General features: G+C 41.0%; 2 protein-coding genes across 5 annotated transcripts in view; one reads left to right on the forward strand and one right to left on the reverse strand.

Moving 5' to 3' along the window:
* dlg3 (discs, large homolog 3 (Drosophila)) overlaps positions 1-8085 on the forward strand; it is an 80908-nt gene extending 72823 nt beyond the window's left edge. Inside the window, exons 15-24 of one of the 2 annotated variants that reach the window (XM_030061712.1) lie at positions 2430-2606; positions 2755-2830; positions 3391-3490; positions 4976-5017; positions 5241-5291; positions 5388-5489; positions 5625-5797; positions 6087-6196; positions 6307-6398; positions 6494-8085. In XM_030061712.1, coding sequence (XP_029917572.1) covers positions 2430-2606; positions 2755-2830; positions 3391-3490; positions 4976-5017; positions 5241-5291; positions 5388-5489; positions 5625-5797; positions 6087-6196; positions 6307-6398; positions 6494-6600 — 1030 coding nt within the window. In that variant the 3' untranslated portion in view covers positions 6601-8085. Of the gene's footprint in view, positions 1-2429; positions 2607-2754; positions 2831-3390; positions 3491-4146; positions 4193-4975; positions 5018-5240; positions 5292-5387; positions 5490-5624; positions 5798-6086; positions 6197-6306; positions 6399-6493 lie in introns of both variants that reach the window. The other variant, XM_030061713.1, reaches the window with a different exon arrangement.
* A 1523-nt stretch (positions 8086-9608) lies between these two features.
* On the reverse strand, positions 9609-21514 carry tex11 (testis expressed 11). Of its 3 annotated transcripts, XM_030061709.1 has the most exons (29): positions 21420-21514; positions 20364-20476; positions 19401-19485; positions 19183-19262; positions 18996-19076; positions 18742-18861; positions 18437-18517; positions 18254-18339; positions 18104-18161; positions 17901-17996; positions 17697-17778; positions 17199-17277; positions 16347-16498; positions 16120-16205; positions 15896-16033; positions 15507-15609; positions 15225-15352; positions 14565-14650; positions 14050-14103; positions 13893-13933; positions 13700-13786; positions 13457-13527; positions 12891-13004; positions 11890-11962; positions 11511-11660; positions 11295-11403; positions 11058-11178; positions 10228-10395; positions 9609-10002 (listed from the first exon to the last, which is right to left on the reverse strand). In XM_030061709.1, exons 1-29 carry the CDS (start codon positions 21445-21447, stop codon positions 9931-9933), a joined length of 2742 nt encoding a protein of 913 aa, XP_029917569.1. In that variant the 5' UTR covers positions 21448-21514; the 3' UTR covers positions 9609-9930. The 3 variants fall into 3 exon arrangements, with proteins under 3 accessions (XP_029917569.1, XP_029917570.1, XP_029917571.1); XM_030061710.1 differs by lacking the exons at positions 19183-19262; positions 19401-19485; XM_030061711.1 differs by lacking the exons at positions 17199-17277; positions 17697-17778; positions 17901-17996; positions 18104-18161.
* Positions 21515-22616: the final 1102 nt, after the last annotated feature.

A 22616-nucleotide genomic window follows, 5' to 3' on the forward strand; every position in this document is an offset into this window, starting at 1 on the left:
GTAGAAAAAGAACACGACAGAAATGTCATGTACAAGATTGACTTGTAAATTAACTTGTTAGTGTTCACAGCTGAGTGTGGCACTTACACTTACATACATATGGCGTAGAGCTGCAGCTAACGATTATTTTGATTATCAGTTAATCTGTCCATTATTTTCTCAATTAATCAATTAGTTGTTTGGTCCATAGAATGTCAAAAAAACTGGGAAAATATTGATCAGTTTCCCACAGCCAAAGGTAACGTCCTCAAATGTCTTGTTTTGTCCCAGCCAACAGTGTAGAACTCAAAGATATATTGTCATAGATCACTAAAGGGACCAGAAAATATTCACAACTGAGAAGCCAGAATCAGAATTTGTCCACCCTATTTATGTACATGAGGGGGACAGAATATTAGAAACACCTCTCAATGAAATGCAGTCCAGCACATAGGGATGACGAAAATGGAAAATTTTCTTGGTCGGGCCTCATTAATCGGTTTATTTTGGTTAACCGAGAATATTATTTCACTGTCTGTAAAGTTTACAGACAGTCAAAAATGCGACTGTGTCCGTTCTGTACCATGGGTGTCCCCTCAGCAGGCCCAAAACCAATTCAGACATAAGATAATATGGAACACCATTCATCCCGAAGTCAAATATTGTACATAGCCTACATGACATCCTACTAACATTATGTAATTTACGCATGTTGCTTACCGTGGTGTAGAAGAAATCTCTCTCTCCTTGTGAAAAATATTGTCTCCAGATTCCTTGATGAGTCTGCTTGGTGGTTTTATGACTCTTGCAGACTTGCATGACATACTTTGTTCAAAACTATACGTGATCACCATAAGCTTGGCTTGTTTCTTCGGTCTTTCTCTACCGAGCTGTGCTCTGAGCGTTATGACGTAATCCAAGCCCGGCAGAGCGTCCCGTCGCCATGTTTACCGTATTAAACTGTATGTGGGTTCATGAGCAACTTCTTAGTTTTCAAGGACAGTTGGAATTTTTTCGATAGAGCACACTGTACAGTATTTACAATATGACATGCGCATTTGTGTCGGCGACGACACTTTCGGCCTTAAAATTAAACGACAAGATTATTCCGTTAAAGTTCAAACGGTCAACAACCGGTCAAACGGCCACCAGTTAGCATCCCCATCAGCACAACAGCACCACAAACTGAGCTCAATGCCAAACATAGAATTGAATAAACATCTCTATTACTGTGACAAAACCAAAACCTGAGCATTATAGGCATCATAAAAGTAAACTTTATGGCAGAGCAGTTGTATTGAATTGTAATAGATTATACAGGTGGACCTAATAAAGTGGCCATTGAGTGTACATTGTCTTGTTATTTAGCGTATGCTTAAAAGAACCTCCAAGTAAATTTAAAAGCTTGGTTTGCTGAGCCATTTAGTAATTAAGCAATTAAATATCAGAGTAATTGACTAATCATTGAAATAATCAATGACTAGCTGACTATCAAAATATTCATTCGTTTCAGCCCTGCACCACAATGCTATAACCGGCAGATCTAGATACACAAAATTGGGTTTTCCTCACAATGCTGTTTGTTTAATCTCAGTTCCATGCATTCTGAGTGTACAAGCCCTGTAAAGTGATAGGTAAGGACAATGAGGGAGAAGTTGTGAAAAGACAGGAGATTCTTAACTGCTGCTAAATTCTTCCAAGTGTTGGTAGAAAAGTGATGTGATCACACAAAATGGGTTTTTAAATCTTGGCATCTAATTTATGAAAAGTTCACCTGCACGCTGGCCACAAAAGGAAAGGTTCAGCATATTATGTGATATTGGAAAAATGTTTAATAATTACATATGGTGCTCGAGCAAAAAGTAAGAAGTGCTCAAAATGAAGAGAACATTTCAGTTTACATCATCATCAGATCTCAAACAGAAGAAACTACATGCCTGTAACATATATATAGTAATCAAAGGCACTGATCAATGAGCAGTGACTTGCAGCCAATCAGAAAACAAGGATCATAGACCCTGTGCAATGACAGTACATAGACGAAGTAAGTATCCATATAACATCACAATGTGAAAATAATATACATGAGATTACCATTACCATCCAGCAAGCATCTCTTATAGCAGAATGCCACATCCCAAACAGATATTTTACAAGATAACAGTTCAACAGCATTTCCTCATTAAGGCCCACAGGCCACAGTGTAGTGTTTTAAGGCAGATCATTTTAATTTGTTCTGTTGCACTGTATTCCAAATATGTGATAGCCTTCAGTTTATCTCTTGGGAATCAACACACCTGAAGTAAACGTCATGCTTTGGGCTATTTTGAGTGAGCGCTGCTAAAAATAGACTGTTAATAGACTTAAAAAAAAAAAAAAAAAAAAGTGTAACCATAGTGTGTGTGTGTGTGTGTGTGTGTGTGTGTGTGTGTGTGTGTGTGTGTGTGTAGAGCTTTGTTTGACTACGACCGGACCAGGGACAGCTGTCTGCCCAGCCAGGGCCTGAGCTTCTCTTACGGCGACATCCTCCATGTCATAAATGCGTCTGATGATGAGTGGTGGCAGGCAAGGTTGGTCACACCCCATGGAGAGAGTGAGCAGATTGGGGTCATTCCAAGCAAGAAAAGGTACAGTCCCCCTTAAACCAACAGTCTGGTCTGCAGTGCGCTAATGCCAATCAAGACTAGCACGACTACTACCATTCACAGCCTTAATGTGTCAGGTTACTCAGGAATACAATCTAAAGTTACCTTTGTTTTGTGTCTTCACATGTAGAGTGGAGAAGAAAGAGCGGGCCAGGTTAAAAACAGTCAAGTTCCACGCCAGGACGGGCATGATTGAGTCCAACAGGGTAAGTGTGGAGGGCTGGCTGGTCTCTCCTTGATGCCATAGAGCTTCTCTTAAGAGCCGCTGCTGGGCTCCTAGGGAGATGGCCTACTTCCCCCTGAGTATGGGAAAGAGACCAACACTTGCTCATTGAAGCAAACACTAAAAGCACTCATATTACTGCATAGATTACACAGAAGCTCTGTGGAGATGAGAGGTCTCTTTAGACTTGGTGGCATTAAAAATTCTGTGCATACAAAATGTCAGCAAGCTCGTCAGACAGTTCTGTCAGATTTAATTTGTAGACTTATAAATCAGCTGTAATGTTGTGTCTGTGTTATCTGTAATGTAATGAGATTACATTTATTAAAAATGGTATATGGTTAAGTTGGTAAACAGGAGCCTGTTTCCTTTGCATTGATGTGCTATTCATTTTCACCCGTTACTTGCTTCTCATTTTCATTATGAGTTTTTTTCCCATTTCATTTGATTTTTGCATGGTTGTTGAGAGCGTTCATTGAACCCCATTCTGTTTTTGTTTTCATTTCCTCATTGCCCCTCTTCCTCTCATCCACACACTTCAAGCAGCCAGTCAAAGTGAAGCGCAAAAAAAGCTTCAACCTCTCACGCAAGTTCCCGTTTTACAAGAGCAAGGAGAATATTGTGGATTTGGTGGAATCTGAACGTGAGTACCAGCTGTGTGATCAAGGGGCTTGCTGTCCTTTCCCTTCATCCTCCAGTCCTCTTTCAGCTTTCATCTTTCCACTCACCTCTGGGGATGGACAGTGGCTGTGTCATGGCACCGCTGTTATCCCTTTCTCACTGTCCCAGAGACGCCCACATGCCAATCCAGCCCTAGGCTTAAGATGTGGGTCTCACTCTGGTGTCTGTCTGTGTCTGTCTTTGGGCTCCTGAGGAGTGCCCAGGTGTGTGCTGCCCGCAGAAGTGTGTGTGTGCAAGCTTTTGGTTGCATTAACACACAGGCCTTACTAACACTGTGATGCCACTACGCCCTTCTACTACTGGTCAATTCTCCAGTCAGTTACTGACCCACAACAGGAAGAATCTCATTAACTGGACTGCAGCTTTTACACTAACAGGTCAAAATCCCATTTTAATGGGATTGGGCTTGTGTAATTGAAAGGCCGTGGCTTACTATGAATAAAGTGGGGCTCAGGCTTAATGAGTACAGTACAGCACAGCACCATGTATCGGTGGGCCTGGCAAGCACTGCACACCACTCCTCTCTCTCTCTCTCCCTGCCCCAACTCTCACTAACCTCTTCTTCTTCCTGTCTGCTCTCTTCTCTTGGTTTCTGCTCTCACCTGTCGGGACACCTAGGACTTCCCAGGGTTAAGCGATGACTTTTATGGATCAAAGAGTTTGAGTAAGTGTGTGGTTGTACTGTGTCAAGCAGCTGTCCCCTGAGCTCAGAGAAAAATGCTTTGTCACTGCAGACCCAGCTGGGAATGGCTAAACCACACACATTTACAGTCACACACATGGATGCACACACATACACACACACTCAGATTCACAGTGCATACAAAACACACATTCCCTTGGGTGGGTGAGTGAGCATTAGGCTGCCTGAATGTCCTCAGTCTTTACAGTAAATGTTTAGAAGGGCATAGTGAGATAAAGATCACACAGTGTAAGCTGGTATGTATCTGTCACCAGAACAGGGTGTCGGTAGGCCTAGTTGGAAACACTTTTCTCTTTAGTTCCCCCGAGTCCCCCGGCCCCTGCCCCCCTACTGTGGACGGCGTAATGCCAGTGTGTTTTCTTTGTCTTATCCCTGATATGAGATCCACTGCCACAGGCACAGATCTAGCCGTAGGAAACATTGGCAAGGGAATGGTGGGTCAGTTGGGACATTGGACAGGAAGTACTTAATTTCCTATTCCTAGCACCTCAAACCACTTCCCCAGTATAACAAGAGCACAGCGGCCACACTAAAATGAAACTTCTGCTTTCTTTATGCTTTTTTCTTTTTTCACTTGGTTAAGCCTAGATGTTGAGAAATTTGGCTTTTTTTTTCTTCCTAAGGCTTTGGAGGCAAGTGAAAATAATATTCACCCCTATGAAAACCAAGAGCATGTATTAGGATATGCTCTAGTGTGTATTTTTAAAATCACCTGCAACCTAATCATTCTCTTATCCTTCGCAGAATGCCTGACATCCAACACGAGTGACAGTGAAAGCAGTTCAAGTGAGTCGCTTGTATCAGCTGTGGTCTTTCTGTTTATATTTTACACTGCCCATCAGTCACATAATAGAAGACAGTTTTCCCTCTACATTAGTTGAAAATGTACATGTAACAATATACTGCAAGCAAAAAAAATCATACTGTTTATCAGCCATGAACATCCTACTGTTCCATTCTTGTATCCCTCTTCCTAATGATTCTTAATAATTTGTTTGTGCTTTTACAGAGGGCCAGGAGGACACAATTCTTTCCTATGAGCCAGTCATTCGACAGGAAAGTAAGTAAACTATTTCTTCTTTAGTAAGAGAATAATCTGAAACTGGATCTAAGTTAAACTGTGGTTGCTAAATATATTCTCCATTGTCAACTGCAGTTCACTACACAAGGCCTGTGATCATCTTGGGCCCAATGAAGGACAGAATAAATGACGACCTCATCTCTGAGTTCCCCCACAAGTTTGGCTCTTGTGTTCCCCGTGAGTGACAATACACGTAGACAATACACCAACCATCCTGGCAAATGCTCTGTAGCCACAAATGGCAAATGCCGCATGAGACACTTGATCCGTTGCTGTCCAAAAAATAAATTTGTCTCTTGTTCTTCTCTGTAGACACGACTCGTCCAAGGCGAGAGAATGAGATGGACGGTCAGGACTACCACTTTGTGGCCTCGCGAGAGCAAATGGAGAAAGACATTCAGGATAATAAGTTCATTGAGGCTGGCCAGTTCAATGAGAACCTCTACGGGACAAGCATCTTGTCTGTCAGAGCAGTGGCTGAGAGGGTAGGGACCATGACTTATGTTTCTCTCTAAGATTGGGTTACCAGATTGGGTTTGGGGTGTAACCAGAGGCGTAATCTCGGGCTGCTGCCTTGGAAAGTAAACATTTGTGATGAATGTTGTGCCACAGCTTGCCTTAAATTGAAAATGATTATTAGTTTGCACTTCTGATAATTGTAGCATTGTAAGAACCACAGAACTGCATTGAAGAGATCCCTTCATGAATATATGACCTAATAAAAATCAAAGATTTTCTAGTATTTTTAACAGACCAAACTCGACTCTCTCACAGGGAAAACACTGCATTCTGGATGTGTCTGGGAATGCTATAAAACGACTGCAACAAGCACAACTTTATTCGATTGCCATCTTTATAAAACCAAAATCCATTGAAGCCCTAATGTAAGTTTGAGTTTTTTCATGGACAGCAATTAAGACCAATTTGACATGGTCCTGACATTATCAGTGATTTTAAATTTGTAATATTAATAATAACCACTTGTCTCTTTCAGGGAAATGAATAAGAGGCAGACGTACGAGCAGGCCAATAAAGTCTTTGACAAGGCAATTAAGCTGGAACAAGAATTTGGAGAGTATTTCACAGGTAGGTCCCGCTCTGTTTTGGCTTTGATTCACTAACAGCATGTTGTGGTTCAGATGCAACTGTCAATACATATGCACGTGTGTCTGTGTCTCCAGCCATTGTACAGGGTGACTCACTAGAGGAGATCTACAACAAAATCAAGCTAATCATCGAGGAGCAGTCTGGCCCCTACATCTGGATCCCCTCCTCAGAGAAGCTCTGAGCTCCCAGCTGTCCCCTCTGCGTCTGTGCAGAGCTCCCCTCCTGCCTCCCAGAGACCCCACCCAGGTCCAAATAGCCTCCCCTCCTCCGCCCTTTTTGCAGATATGTTTCATATCAAGTTTTAGTGTCATCATTATGTTACTCTCTAAATGAAAAAGTCTTATCACCATTACTGTGACTGTGCACACCCCTGCATGAGTTTCTCAACAAATCCATTCAAGACTGGAAATGCCATTCCAAATGAATTAATCAATTTAAAAACAAAAAAGGGAAAAAGGAATTAATCCTTTTATGAACTGGGACTGACTGTGAAGATCAGAATGTTTTACAGAATTCCGGAGAGAGGAGTTGGGATCCAAAAGAAGTTGCAGGGGAACAGAGACAAATCATACCAAGTTGGAACACTTTGTAAATGTTCATCAAATCACATTTAAAAAGACAGCAAGATGAGAAGTGAAGACCAATTGAGGTTTTTTTGTTTTGTTTTGTTTTGTTTTTTCTAAAAAGGACTGGATAAAATCGAGCCCAGCTGATGGTACTGTTCAAGGAGTTCTCTCTCGTGTTTATAATGACTGAGGAAATTGATGGAGAAACCTACAAACTGGTGATCTATTTATCACAAACCAGCTTGCTGTTTGGTTGTCTGCCAGTTGTCTGTGCTGCAGCCCATAAAGACATCTTGGGAGGCTGATCAAAAGGAAGAAATGCGTTGTGAATCTCTACATTTATATTATGAAATCACAAGATAAATGATAAAATCCTACTGAGATTTTACTACATATTAAAAGCTACACATTTTACACTTCACTAGAATTGTCTACTTGGAGGGCTGTTAGATTTCATTTCTTTCTTTTTTTCTTTTTGTGGGAATTTTTTTGCTTGTGGTTTTTAGCTGCTCTGTGTAAAGGATGGGGGTAGAGAAGTGTAACTGGGCTCTCTGCAAAACACCAAACTGCCTTACATCAAATACAAATTCTGTTTTGTGACTACCTGTTGTCTGTGAGGGAGGCTGCACACAACTGACAAGGGAAAAAGAGGAGCCATTCTCATTTTTCCTTTACTTTTTGTGTCCTCCAACTTCCAGGAGGCCTGACGCGAGTGCAATAGATAAAACGCAGAGTCTCACCTCTGTGGGCACCTATTCTCCCCTGTACTTCAACCCCTTTCCTCTGTAACCGAAGAATTAGGCCATTGGATTCCAATTTGGATGGCCAAAGCCTCCCAACTCATGTTGAGCAGCAGACCACCCTATTACACTCTCTGCCTTCCAAGAGGATTCTCTTCTGATTGAATGGTCACATGGTACTGTCCTATCTGCCGCCTTGGTGGTGGCCTTGAAACGGGTAGAACAAGACAATAATTGTATTGGATGTCCTAACAATTAAAGAGTCAATATAACCTGTTTTGGATTGTCCCCCTTTTCCCCTACCCAAAAGAACACTAAAGATGGGTTTGATTAAACCTATATGCTCTGTGTATCTATAAAGTTATGAATTCTTAATGAGTCTGTTGTGGGCAGGTGCTGAACCACTGTGTCGACCCCCTCATGTATGTCTGGGGCGAGCTAGTCCAGCTCAGGTATCTAACGAGTAGATACCATTTCCCTTGCGACTGAAGGACCATGTTTGAACAATTACACAAGAGTGAGAGTTCATAGTTCAATGTGAATGGGAGAGTACTCACGGTACTCTCTTAGTTTAACAGCATTTTCAATTGAACAATTTAATCAGAGGATATAGAACGTGTCTTCACTTTTTGTAAGTGGTGAAGCTTTGTCAAGGCCACTGGTGTGGTAACCCTTGCATGAGTTGGCTGTATGGTGTCACCAGGATTGAACTGACCTCCATCCTCCCATGCATTGGCACTGTGTGTTCATGTGTACGTGTGAGGTGGCACGTCTGAGTTGTCGAAGGAGGAATACTGTGGCCGCTGACCCTGTGAACGTTTTACTTTCCTCCTCAGCTTATAAAGAGTGTAAAGGGATTTTTTTTTCTCCTCAGAGAGCCAGACCCAACAGGAAACGGTAACTTAGACCTCTGGGTCCTCCTTCTCTCCCACCCACAGAGCACCTGTACATGCAGGCATTTTCTGAACAGGTGTGCCCACCTGCCAGGCACCACTGCTAAACCAGCTGTCATTACCTGTGTCAAAACCAGAGTTCAGGGAATAACCGAAGCGAACAGAGCCATTTATAAACTGCTTGCAGACTGTTTCAAAGGGTGTGGTAGCTGTACAATGTAAATAAGCCCCCAGCAGATCCCCCTCACCTGTGCTTTCATGCATGTGTGAATCAAACTGGGACAAACATGTTTTATAGACCACAAATGTCAGGTAAGTAAAGTTTGAGCTACTCTGAGATATAATTTCCATACAAATGTGCCGTATTGTTGGTATTTCTCTATAGACAAATCTCTTCAGATGCCTATTGGAACACTCAACTAGTCAGTTGGGAACTCAGTTCCCTCAAGTAGGGCCTGTCTACATGTAATTTCTTGTGGAAACGTGTATGGGTGTATAGATTTTAAAAATATATATATTGTAAAAATAATGAAAAAGAGATGCAGGCAGAAACCTACGCAACAATATCACAGAAACCAGGAGCATTGATCAATATCTCATTTAGAAGTTTAGCATTGGTCCTCTCTGGTGTTTAGTTGAAATACAGCTGACTGTTAACAATGTGTGTGGTATTAATACCTCAGTCAGCCAAGTCAAAGCCCAAAGAACTTGATTTCATTTTACTCTTTCCATTGAAGTTGTGGTATATAACAAGATGGAACCTGAATGCCTCTGTGTGTGTATAATTGATGAGGGTCTTTGTTCTGATGAGAGAAATGATGACATGCTTTTATTTTTTGGGCGGGTGGGTGGGGGGGCAGGGTTCTTGTTTGTCCTTTTGGGTGATGAGTTGTTTATGTTACAGCACATCTGTGCAGTAAGTGCTTGCAAACATGAACCCTTTGATTGTACAGTAGTTTCCTTCCTGTCACTGCAGGTGGTACAGCCTATCAGGACACTTGACCACATGGTCTTCCCTGTCCTAGTCATGAGGGAACACACTCCTGCAACTTTGGTTTGGGTTTTATTTTGGGACTTGACAAGAGTTTATTTGTTTGAAAATAATAAAATATGTGACTCGGTTATGATTTTGATTTGCTTGTTATTCCACCTTAACTAACTTGGTGGTTTTAGAAAATGATTACATGTGTCATTAACATTTAACCAAAATATGAATGACAACATCCAACTGTAACAGCCTAAAGGAACTGAGTAAATTTAAGTTCACTGTTAACATTTAACACCATCTAAAAGCTGTCCTCCCCTACTTTGGTTATTCCTCCATGATTTGGTTCCTCTTGGCTCTGTTCAACCTGTCCAGGACTTCACTGTAGAGGCCAGACATCTGTGGGTAGATAGCATCTACTGTTTCATTTCAAAATAGCTCACTTTTTCACAGGTCTTTAGTCAATTTTGTATTTGACGATAAAACATTCACATTTCCTGAACGAAGGCCTCTCGTTTGCCTAGCTAGCAGGATGACTCAGCTACCACCACCACACTCCACTGCTACCACCTCTTCTTCATTCATCCCCTCCCATCCACCTGTACAGTAGCCCAGTCCCTCTACCTGTGTCTGGTAGCTCTCCTGCAGGGAGCCCAGGTGGCGGAGGAAGCTCATGCCCAGGCCACACCACTTTTCCGCCTCAGGGTACTGGGCCAAGCTGTACAGCAAGATGCCTGTATTCCAGGCTCGAGTCAGCAACCACAGTGTCTCCATCTCTGGGAAGTCATCCGGCTACATTGTAGAGTGGGGAGGTGGTCAAAAGATTATTTAAAAGGTCGGGGGAACTCACCTGTGTCTGGTGTGTGGAAGAAGACTTGTGCTTTTGATTTTTTTTCCAGGAATTAAATGCGTTTAACACTGGAATCATGAGTAAACAAGCATTCTATCCTGCTCCACTGTATGTTCACTGCTACCTGTGCTTGGGGGCCTTAGATAGTGAGTCCATAAACAAACTTGGCCCATCAATTTAAAAGTTTTGTTAATTTTCCAGAACATTTTAATCTTGTGCTTTTACTTTGATCCAAAGAATTCCACAGTGGCTTTCAAGTAATAACTCTGTATAAATAGGGAAATATGCATTGCCTATAAAGCAGTGTAATGCCTCAATAATTTGATGCCTCTTTCAGAGCTGAAGCTCACCGGCAGTGTGATGACTTGTACAGCACATTACCATTCAAATTAGCAGGAAGGGGGTGGTGAATGGAGGCATCTGCTAATTGAAGTACCGCTGAAAGCTCATTGATAAAAAAAAAAAGAAAAAGAGATGCCTCTAGAACAGCAGGCAGGCAAGGGGTGGAAAAGAGGGGGTTAATTATAGTGCAGACAAGCAGTTCTGTTAGAGGAAGAGGAGGGGGGAGCCAAGGGATGGTGGTGTGTGATTGGTGCTGACTCACTGCGGCTGCAATGATGGACAGGGCCTCCTCGTAGTAGCCCCAGACTTCCTCGAGCACACGGGCCTCCACCTCCGACACACCGCTGGGGAGGGACAGCTGGATCAGGCTGTGGACATACTGGCTGAGATGGAACACAAAAACACAAACAGCAGTCCCATCAACTTGATGAACTCCTTCTGAGAATAGGTCATAAATGAAACATAGAGGGTGTCCTCATCCAGAGGGCTGCAGTCATACCTGCAACGGCTCAGGTCAGCCTGTGGTTGTTTCTTGTGCAGAGACAGAACAATCCTTAAGGCCTTCTTACACAGCACAGGGAAGTGGGCAGGAGGCTCCATGGCTAAAGCTACAAGTAGAAAAGAAATGCGAACACACTTGTCAAATCAAGATGTCCCTGTTTCTTGAGCTATTAGAGAAGAGATTTTATTTACAATAGAGGATTTGATTATTAACCTGCAATGGTCTCTAGTACTTTGACTTCAACATTTTCAAGCTCAAGGACAGACTCCAGTACTGTCTCAACCTTGCTGTCATTCAGCTTGGCACGAGCCTCAAATTCATACAAGAGCAGCAATGTGTCAGTTGGGTCCATAGGGAAGCTTCCTATGAAAGAACGAACATCAAAATATATTTCTTTAGCTGTGTGTTCATGTCCTAAAAAAAAATACATTTGCTTGTTTTGAAGTGAGATCCTTCTTGGTAAGTCTCTTGCACAGGCTATAATTTATCTCCTCTTTCTGCTTTATCATTTTATTTGTGCAAATAAATACACACTCAGTTGTAAATAAGGTACAGAGAGTAGCTTGTTTATAACAAAAGTGAGGTGAAGAACCTGAAGCTTTCAGAGTCTTCCAGACCTCCCAACAGATCTGAATGTGCTCCAGTGCCTGAGTGAGCTCCTCGGTCTGTGAACCAATAAAAACGCAGAACAAGCATTCTGAATTCATCATTGCCATCTAGTGTTCAGTTCCTTATCAAAAGCAAGGAGATTAAAAATAAACACCTACGCCAGCATCAATAACATGGTTAGTCACCTCTCCTCTTCACTGCTCTTGGTAATTTTCCATCCATGTGGATGGACAGCGTGCTAAATGGACAGGGGTATTCAAATACATTCTTTGGAGGTCCACTTACTAAAAGTTCCTCCCCAGCAAAGGTCCAAGCCCTTGTATGGTCTATATGTGTATAGGTGTATGTATATAACCATAAAATGTAATAAAGTACAATTCAAAAATAAGTACCTTTCCAAGCCATTCTCACATTAGACAAATTCTAAAAGTAAGAAAAAAAAATAAATAAGCAGATCTGCTCACAAATAAAAGATTCCAAACGGGTTTCCCTTAAAATTAAAATAAATATTAAAATAAAACACTGCTCATTTTAGTGAACAAGACTGGGTCTTTACCCTATGAATTACTCAGTAATCTGCCAATAACATAACGTGCCTGTTGCAAAACTGAGGTACCATTAGGCATAACAAAAACATAGCAGTTTAACTGGTTAAACAAGAAACTGATCAATTTGAACAAATACGAATTTATCTATAGCATGTCTTTGGCATTTTTTCCCTCCTACATTTCCCTCTCTCCTCACTGAATACAAGTGCTTCCTGCTGTACAATTGCTTTAATTGACCACAATGGTTTAGTGATTTAAATGATACACAGGCCTAGACTAGACACAAAGATACAATAGCCACAACAAACCACAACTATTAAGTTTGCAAACTGTTTGGTGGCCCGAGCGGAACCATTACTGGCCCCAGACCTGGACCACAGTCTACTAACTGGTGACGCCTAATGTAGGAGATGGGCAGAGGGAGGTGGTGGCCCACCTGGGAAGAGCCAGGCGATTTCCTGCACACTTCCAAAGAAGCAGCGGCAGCCATAAGTAGGCACGTCTTCTGGCACATAAGCACTGTGCGATCGGGTGGACACAGCTGGGAGAACTAAGGATTAATACAAATATGTACAAACATTAGCACACAAGTTCAGAGAAGCTAGGCAGTGAAGAAGGTAGGAGAGGCAGCATTGGGGCCGTGGAACAAGATAGCTAACCTTAATACAGTAGAGCTGCAGTGACAAACACTTAGCCACATCCAGGTGTATATGTGTATTAGTTAAATCAATGTGAAGCATTGCTTTCGGAAAAGAAGCATCAGCACTTGAATTTCCCTGAATATGTTTTAAAAAATCCTACACATACCATGCACAATACCAGGCAATCTACATGTGAAAAGGCAGAGGACCAAGGTAGATATCTGTAAGGTGGGCCATTGTGTTTCTTTGTCTTATACATTTATCTTTCTAAGGCAGTGTTACAACCCTGTTCAGGTTATATTGATCTACACCCCCATAAATATTGATCAATTCTCCTGGCAAAGCTAATAAGGGCACTTGCCTTGTAAGAGAGCACAAAGAAATCCCTCATTCTGTCAGGGCTGCTCTCGCACTGCAGAGCAGAGTTCCAGGCTGTAACAAGCATGCACACATACACACATGCACGCACGCACGTGCGCGCGCGCGCACACACACACACACACACACACACACACACGAGGTGTCAACGAGCTGGATGATTTTAGAAACAAAAGCAATGGTAGATTGAAGTGACTTAGAGAGAAATGGGATACAGTCTTAGTACCAATCTTCCTGAACCAGTTAGCCTCCTCTGCCCGTTGCTCAACAGCCATGCAAGGCTCAGGGCTGCGATATGAAACTTTCTGTAGAGCTGCAGTGACAATAAACAACACACTCGGGGGTTAAGACACACAGCAGAAACCTAAGACATGTCTTGCCAAATGCTACTTAAACCCTGTTGTGCATGTAATACCCACCTATTTTTAGATATGACAGCAGGACATCCAGATTTGCATTCCTGTATGAAGGATAAATGTAAGGCAGCAAGTGTCAGTGTGTACCAAATTATTTTAAAAAAGCACCAGCGATATTATATAGGGGAATTTTTTTTCATATAGTCGCCTTTCCCCTCACCTCATATCATCACTGGCTTTGTCTATTGCGGAGAGCACAAGTCGAACCAAACACCTATAAAAGCATGAATGGAAATACTGATGATGACCTCCTTTCTCTCACCTACTAACTGTATTGTACAGAGACACACTTTCACTGGAGAAGCAAAGGAATATAGGTCAGTGGATCACAGAGGTGTATGGAAAACTCAGTGTTACTACAGTGTGTCAGCACTTTACATCTTTTCTAAATGCTGTCATACTGTGCATGAAATAATCTATCGTCATGTTTTAATCTTAATACAAGAGTTAAATACTGGTAGATATTGCTGAGAGTTTGGGAGCACATTTGCAAAACTCTCTCTCTCTCTCTCTCTCTCTCTATATATATATAAGAAGATATAAGTATCAGATATTCATGAGGCTGTATTATATCATTATGATTTATGATAATAATCCCTGAAATACCTTGCTTTCTTATTTTCTTATATCAGATTTTGCAGGTGAAATAATTTGTATACTCCAGTTTGTACAGACCTGAGAGCAGTCACAACCTGAGCTTCATCTTTCGAGTTTTCACACAAACTCTCCAGTGCCTTCATGGCTGCATCCTGCTGTCCATTCTATCAGAGAGGAACAAATATCGTCACCATCACCTCCTCCAATCATGTTCATTTCCATTTCAAAAATCCTTACTTTTTCCAGGCCTTATTTCCGCAAATGGATCTGAACATTTTGACAGGTTCTCAGTATGTTTGCTGGTAGAAGCTGGACAAAGAGATTGTCACAAAGTTGTATCATTCTGCAGCTACAGATTATTCTTTACTCAAAAAAATCATATATGGTCATATGTGTGCACCAAAGACAGAATCTGCCTTTCTCCTGTTATAATTAGATAAAAATTAATTATGCATTGCCCAGTTGAAAATCTGAATATATTTGACATCAGTTACACTTGAACACAGACAGGATATCTATAATGGTTTGATTCTATTGACAACCAGAGACACAGTTTGCCAAATGGCTAAATATATAATGTGTTGGGTAACTAGCCATAAGCATGCCTTTTGATACAGTATCACAAGATAGAAAGTTGTGGTTCCCATTCCTGATTTTTTTTTTTCTCTATACCTGCTCAGATTAGGCAGACCTACTGTATGTTGGGAGCCCAGTAATGAGTTCTCTGATGAGTCCTACCTCCAAAGCAATCTGTGCCGCCAGACTGAGGAGATTGGAAGCAGCATTCTCAGATACAAGCAGTTTGTCCTCATTGCTCACAGGACTCTTCTTGGCCAGAAGTCCCATTGTATTCACAGCCTCTGCGGCTAGTACAAAAACACAGCTCAAGAGTCTCATCACCACACAGGGAAAATGCTGAAAACATGTACGTGTACTGAAATGAAGCAAAACTTCACAGTGTGTTCTGTTATATGTAACAGCCATCTTATACATATATATCTACAGATATCTCATAGTTACCTTTCTCTACATTGTTCTCCAGCACCGCAATCTTGTAAACACTGAACTGAGTAAAAATGCTGTCAGGATCACATCGCTCTGCCTCTTTAATTGCTTCTTTGGCCTGATAATCAAAAGTTTTTGTATACATAGAATCATACTTAACATTCAGGAACACTAAAATGTGTACTTTTTATGTATATTTTATGCAGACATGCATGCACAGCAAGTGGGAAAGTACAGCCACTCCGGAAGGTAGTCAGTCATGGTTTTTAATTCCTATTTGTCTGAAAAGTCTGGTTGGTGGGTGACATACTGTAGCCAAAGTGGGCATAGATGTGGCAGCCACTGAGGCCAGCAGACAGAAAAGTAAGTTTCCTGACCTGTTTTTACGGCTTAGGCTGTCTCACCTTTTCCAGCTGCTGTAACTGCAGGAGACAGGAAGCTCTGTTCCTCTGCAGTTTGGCCAGGTTGGGCTCCATCTGACCTGCCTTGTAGAAACTCAGAGAGTAGTTATACCACTGCAGAGCCTCTGAGTAGTTCTTAGCCTGGGGGGACAGACATTATAATACATAGTACACATACAAATAGATCCTGTGAGTTAAAAGTAGAAAGGATTATGTGTTCAGTGTACCTCAAAGTGTTTGGAGGCTTTGTCCCACAGCATGAGATGTAGACTTGTAAGTGCCTGGGGAGTCAGCTGTTTACCTGTATAATGACCTGAGTGGGAGACCTCCAGTAACAACAGTGAGCACAGCTACCTTACGTATTGATTATGCCTTCATTATTATAACAATATGTCATCTTATTTTCATTAAGGTAATAGTTATCATCACCACCAAGAATAAAATGTGAAGTTACCAGTGATGATATCTTCTATTTTCTGTTTCCCCAGCAGCTCTTTGCCTCTCTGCAACAGTAGCTCAATGTGCAGGACAAGAGCAGTTCCCAGCTCAGGGGATGACTCAAAACGCTGACATACACATTTCAAATAGTCAAATGCATCCATCTCTCTGGAAATATCAAAAAAGATATTACTCAAAACTAAATGATATGTGCGTGGGCAATTCCACAAAGTATGCACTTGTGTGAGCACATATAACATGTACAGTATGTACACTATATGACAAAGACTCAAGTAAAAGTGTTAGTTAAGACAAAAGCTGACTATGCAGTTTCAAAGGGGAGGTGCGCCACTTTGTTATAATGCAGTAAAGCATGATGAATGACACTCAATTCTGAATGAATGCCACTCAATAAGTATAGAACACAGACCGTTTGCACCTAGTATTAACATCCGTCCTGAGAAATCCGATCACAAGATGGCACCTCTAATTACAGGTGTAAACAGCAGCATTGTGTCCTCAATATGTCTTGAGATCCGATCACTCAGGCCACATTTGGAGGTGGCCTAAGACTCTTTTGTCTCACAGGAGTTAATGCCTCAGTAGTTGAAGACAAATCTTTTACCCCCTCATAACCAGAAATATAGGAGCATTTTCCTCCAATTTTCTTTTATTTGTGAACTTTTGACATCAAAACATTAGATGTAAGACAGGAATTTAAAAGTGTGAATTCCATGGGTTATTAGTCTTGGCATGAACCTGAGGGGTTTTATCCTTCCTGAGCTTCATCGTTACCATGAGTGAACAAAGCAGTACCACCTCCCATTTGACACTGCATTGTCTGCCTGATTTTTGCTTTTTTGCTTACCTGTCCTCAGACATGAGGAGCTTCACTGAGCTCAGAAACACCTCAAGAGGAACATCAGATTTCAGCATCTCATTAAGTCCTGAAAACAATTTTATGATCTGCTTTTCAATCTGTATTACTTAGACTTCATTTGCCCAGAAAAACTTGATGGGACATGCATGCTTTTTTGATTTTTCACCAACACTCTGCTGCAGTCAGCCAATGACATGCATTCACAGTGGGTTTGTACAAGGCACTGACCTGCCTTGTACAAACTCAAAGGAAGAGTTATACCACTGCAGAACCTCTGAATAGCTCTGGAGCAGTCTAGCTGCGCAATAGTAATTAAGTTGTCATTCATTTTCGCCATCCACATTTTTCAAGAAGCTTCGGACATTTAAATTAGCAAGCTTACGGTCACAAGTCTGCTTCTCTCACCTTTAGGCCACTGACCCCTACTTCTGCCTTTGGTAGTCAGGTTCTGTATAAATTATTCATTGAGGGCTGCTAATAACTAACCTTCTCTGATAAGGTCATCTGAGGCCCCGCATCTCACCAGTATTCTGATCTTTAGATATAGCCCAGAGGAACTCACACATTCCTGTCAAATTGCAGAGTGTAACTTCTTGCAGAGTACGGTAATTGAGGTAATTATTATTTAGAAATGAATGCTGCAAAATGCACACGTAAATTACATTGTGTGGATAATTGCTTGTGTCCCACCTTGTTGGCTAAGCTTACAGCATTGAGAGCCTTCTCCTGAAACCGCTGACAGTCCCACTTTAAATAAACAGTTGCAAGGAGCCTTAAGACCTTAGCCTGATGTGAGGAAAATTAAAAAGAGTTAAAACAAAATGTGTTTATTTCATTACATACCCATCTATTAGATGTGGTTTTGTCGTGATATGTAAACTCCCCTGTCTTACCTGGACCTCAGTTCCAGGGGAGTATTTCACATTTATCTTCCCAATGTCGTAGCTTTGGCTGGGAAACAGAGCAAATCATCTAAAACATTTTGTACTCTACTCTGTTGTTACTCAGCAGTTTTATTTCAAATTAAATATCATAATCTTTACCTCAACCAAAACGAACTGTCCTCAAACTTTCTCAAATTGTAAGCATCTACTCCAAAGTTATAGCACAAAAGGGAGAGATATCCAGTCTGTATGAAAAAAAATGACAGATGACACAACGTCCCTTTCAGCAACCATATTTAAAATGAGTTCACTTGTACTAATAATTTTTTTTTTTCTTCTAACCTCTTTGGGCAGCCGCAGCAGCATGTCTTTACAGCGCTGCATCAAGGCCACAGCATCATGGTTATTCCCCTGGCTTATTGCCTGCAAAGAGGGACAGACTACATGTTTGCTACAAAATAATGGCAAATAGCATAAATTTCTACATTAGTAGAGATTTCCCTCCCTTAGATCACCACACAATTTTGCTGTCTCACACTTCACACTGCGATGCAAGTCTGTTGGAATATCACTTCCTTAGCCGCTAAATATCACAAGAACAAATATTCACGTTGAAGGTGCTGAACATCCCATCCACCAGTGCTCACCGATTCTGCCTGGTATGAGATGATTCGAAGCAGATCTTTCTCAACATCACCTTTGCATGTGTTGATGTCAAATGTTCCATCACCTCTGGATGTCAGTCGGCTATAGAGGGTTTCCAGGCTCTACAAATGATTCATTTATAGTCACTTGTCATGAATTCATACTGTATTTCATGGTCATGCTCTCATTGCTCAAAACTGAGATGTGCTTAATCTCTCAATTGTGTGAGTATTGGGCATTGAGTAGTTATGTTTACCTGGACAGCTAGTCTAAAGAAGTTATCTGCTATCTGGGGTTTCATACAGTCCAGCCAAGTTCTTCCTGTCTTGCTGGCCATCTGTAAAGATTATAGAAAGATGTGAAATTGTACAGCAGGGACAGACACAGATCTTGTCCTCCTGAAAAGCTCAGCGATCGTAGAATCCTCCTACTGCAGCACATACCAAGATCTGCTTGCGGAGGATGCCCTCTGCTGGACTCTCAGGCTCACAGCAGTACAGCAGACTGCATGCCACATGACGCACTGACAATATGGTGAAAGACAAAGAATGAGATGTAACCTGCTTGTGCTCTTACATCATGTCAACATATAAAGCCAAATTAGCTCAAATGTTATGTCTAACATATGTTTATTATATGCATAATACTGTAATATGCCTACCTTTTGCTTTTTGATTTTTGTTAATGGATGTGCCCACATGTTTAGTAACTGCCCAGTTCCACAGCTGGATGGCACACTCCTCAAGCTGTGATATAAGAAAATAAATATATCTAAAATATTATATTTTGAAAAATCAGTGGTTTGCACTTTTTTTCATTTTTCTATCAAGAGCTTTTAATTATTGCTATTTTGTATCTGCCCTAATGCTTATGTACTTGTATATACTTACAAATTAAGTATTCAGTTTTGTCTGGATTCATCTATAGCTGGGGACTGGGCAACAGAGGTTCATGATATTAAAAAAAAAAAAATTCAATTGGATCACTTTTATTTTATTTTTTATTTTAGAAGACAAAGGTAGAGATCCTATCCTCTAGGGGTCTGGCAGTGGAAAGGTCTATACTGAAACTGGCTGGGAGTATCTGTTCAAACATGAACTTTGGTCTTACTGAAGTTGTGTGTGCGTGCGTGCGTGTGTGTGTGCGTGCGTGCGTGCGTGCGTGCGTGCGTGCGTGCGTGCGTGTGCATGCGTGTGTGAGGGTGTGCATGTTGATATGAGCTTATGTGGCTGATTTGCCCATTTCCTTTTGTCCACTGCTTGAAAGAAATTATCAATGAGTTCATAATGTATACTGTGTGAGATGCTACTCTTACATGACCACAGTAAACATATGAGTGTTGCCTTTGTTACATTAAAAACAGGTGAAAAAAAAAAAATCAAAATACCAAAATCCATTCAAAACCAAGTATGGTACCGATTTTTCCTTGATCAGATATGCACAAAAATATCAACTCGTTATTCACTCAGCTTTTGTTTGCTCATTTATAAATGTTGGCTGTTCTCTGAAAGGGAGGCTAATCACTACCTGGAGCTCACAGATTGACCACATTTTAATCTGTGAGCTCTTACATGTCTGATCAGGTCTCTGGGCTGCAGTCACACACTTAAAACCTTGTACCCACCTGTGGATCCAGGATTTGATGGGAATCCTCTAGGCCAGAAATTTCAGAAAAAAGCTGCTCTATCGTCTCATCATAACTTGTCTGCTGTTTATTCAGCAGGTTCTCTGTGAAGCCTGGGTACAAGCAGAACCAAATCAAGTAATCTGTTATGGAAAGCAAGGCAACAGTAAACATGCCATCCCCACAAAATGATTCACTCCCGTCTGGACCAGTCAGTAATACATATGTCACCTTGGTTTGACCTTCACAGTGTGTGTAGAGTGTACACATATGAAAAGGACAGGAACATTTTAGGGCCTTTTGGAGTTTGAAATCTTAACTTCACTGTCTGTATGACACCAGTCCACCTAACACTGGAATACAGTGCCAAGTTGACTCATTTTTGATTTGACTGCTTTGATTACAGGTTCCTTAACAGGTCACATCACACAGCCATTATTACTCCTAAATACTCAGGTTTCAATTTGGAAAGTGATCTCGCGAGATCAGCTATGCGAGGTTAGTTGGTGCATGAAAATTATCAGCGGGTCGTCAAAAATTGTTCACAGTTCCTCCTCCAAAATTAAGTGAATCTCCTTGTGGCGATTTTGGCCGCTCGAGCCACTAAAATACGATTGATTTTAGAGAAATTTAGACCACCAAATATAGCTACATACGTCATTTTGTTGGAAGTTGTTGATGAGATTTGTATGAGGGAGGGGCGCGAGCCAAGACAGAGGGGTAGTTAACGTTAACATTTTCTGGAAAATCTTAAGTTAATTCCGTCCTTCCAATATTAACTAGTTTTTTAAACGTTAGCTAACTTGCTATAACGTAACTGCTGATGTGCACTATTTAACGACAATAGTTAGAAAGCTTTAAGTTCCTTGCTAACGTTATTTCTTGCTAATATTGTGAATGCATAACGTTAGCTAGTTATCTGGCTGTAACCGTTAGCATTAACCATAACTCGGTAGGCTAACTTTGAATTCTCTGTCAAGACGACTGGTTAAACTCTCATTTGCTGCCTCAAAACAAACAATAATTTTAGGACATAAACAGATTAAAGCTACTTACGTTTCACATTTGAAACAAATCGCTCCATGTTTAACCAGGGGGAGAAAAAACGAAAAATCGCCTTACAGATGCCTGCTCCTCACCGCCATCCAGATTGATTGACAACTGCCACACAGGCGCACAAGTCTCTAAAGGTGAAGTGACCCCCCCCCCCCCCCCCCCCCCCCCCCCCCCCAAAAAAAAAAAAAAACTTTGACTTTATTGCCATTCATGCTTACACTTCACTGATTCTTGGGAATTTGGATAAAACGGGTTTTAATTTTGAGAAAAAAAAGTGCGTTAAATTACAAAATCTGAAGGTATATCATTATAGGCCAAGGTCTTGGCTGTTCAGCAATGTACCGGTGCAACCTCCTCATTTTGCATTTTTTTCATAAAATAGGTTTTTCCAGTTATTAGGCTACTTTGTTTTTGTCAACACCGTCACCGTAATGTTTTTTTTTTTTTTTTTTTTTTTTTTTGAAAAACATATTTTTGTATTAAAGAGACTATTACTTTAATAACTCAACAGCACCAAAGAAACATATTGTAAGCATATTCATTTAAAACCAATATAACTGCCTCTGACGGTGGTGACACTAATCTGACGGTGGTGACAGTTGCCTCATTAAAACATACATTTCCAAAATTTATACCACTCAAGTCAATGGCTTCTTGCTTAACAACTTTATTTAACTATTTGGTATAAAAAGTAACAGTCCTGAGCACTGTTAAAAGCATTTTTCAGACTTCAGTCATCACCGTCAGACAGAAAACCTGACGGTGGTGACGTCTGACGGTGGTGACAAAAACCTACTCTTTCACATGATAAGCATGAGTTGTTCACATTAGCCAGCTTGTTTTCGCCCTGTTGCTACCTGCATCAGACCTCTTCATAAAAAGTATACATTTATTCCATAATCTAATTTAATATTTTTTATACAGAAGTGACGGTGTTGACAATTTATGGTTGTGACAGTAGCAGTGTCCCAAAATATGAAGAGATTTAAGAGAAAATAGAAAACTTCCAGGAGCCTGAGTGGTCTTGAAGCATGCAGTAGAGCTGAAGGTTTGAAAAGGGGTCCTCAGGAATGTAATTGACCTTGTAGTTTTTTTATTTTTTATTTTTTTAAATAAATATCTGACGGTGGTGACGAATATCTGGGACACATTTTGAGCAACCACAAAATAATAGTAAATATTGTTCAAAACCCATCG

This window comes from Myripristis murdjan, chromosome 10 (genome assembly GCF_902150065.1).
Source record: "Myripristis murdjan chromosome 10, fMyrMur1.1, whole genome shotgun sequence".
Classification (NCBI taxonomy): Eukaryota; Metazoa; Chordata; class Actinopteri; order Holocentriformes; family Holocentridae; genus Myripristis; species Myripristis murdjan.

Coding starts and splice junctions, on each gene's coding strand:
- tex11 (XM_030061709.1), bottom strand. CDS start 21,447: ATGGAGCGATTTGTTTCAAATGTGAAAC. Junction 16,499..17,198: donor CTCCTCATGTCTGAGGACAG/GTAAGCAAAAAA, acceptor TGATATTTCCAG/AGAGATGGATGCATTTGACT. Junction 11,404..11,510: donor AGTACTAGAGACCATTGCAG/GTTAATAATCAA, acceptor TTCTACTTGTAG/CTTTAGCCATGGAGCCTCCT.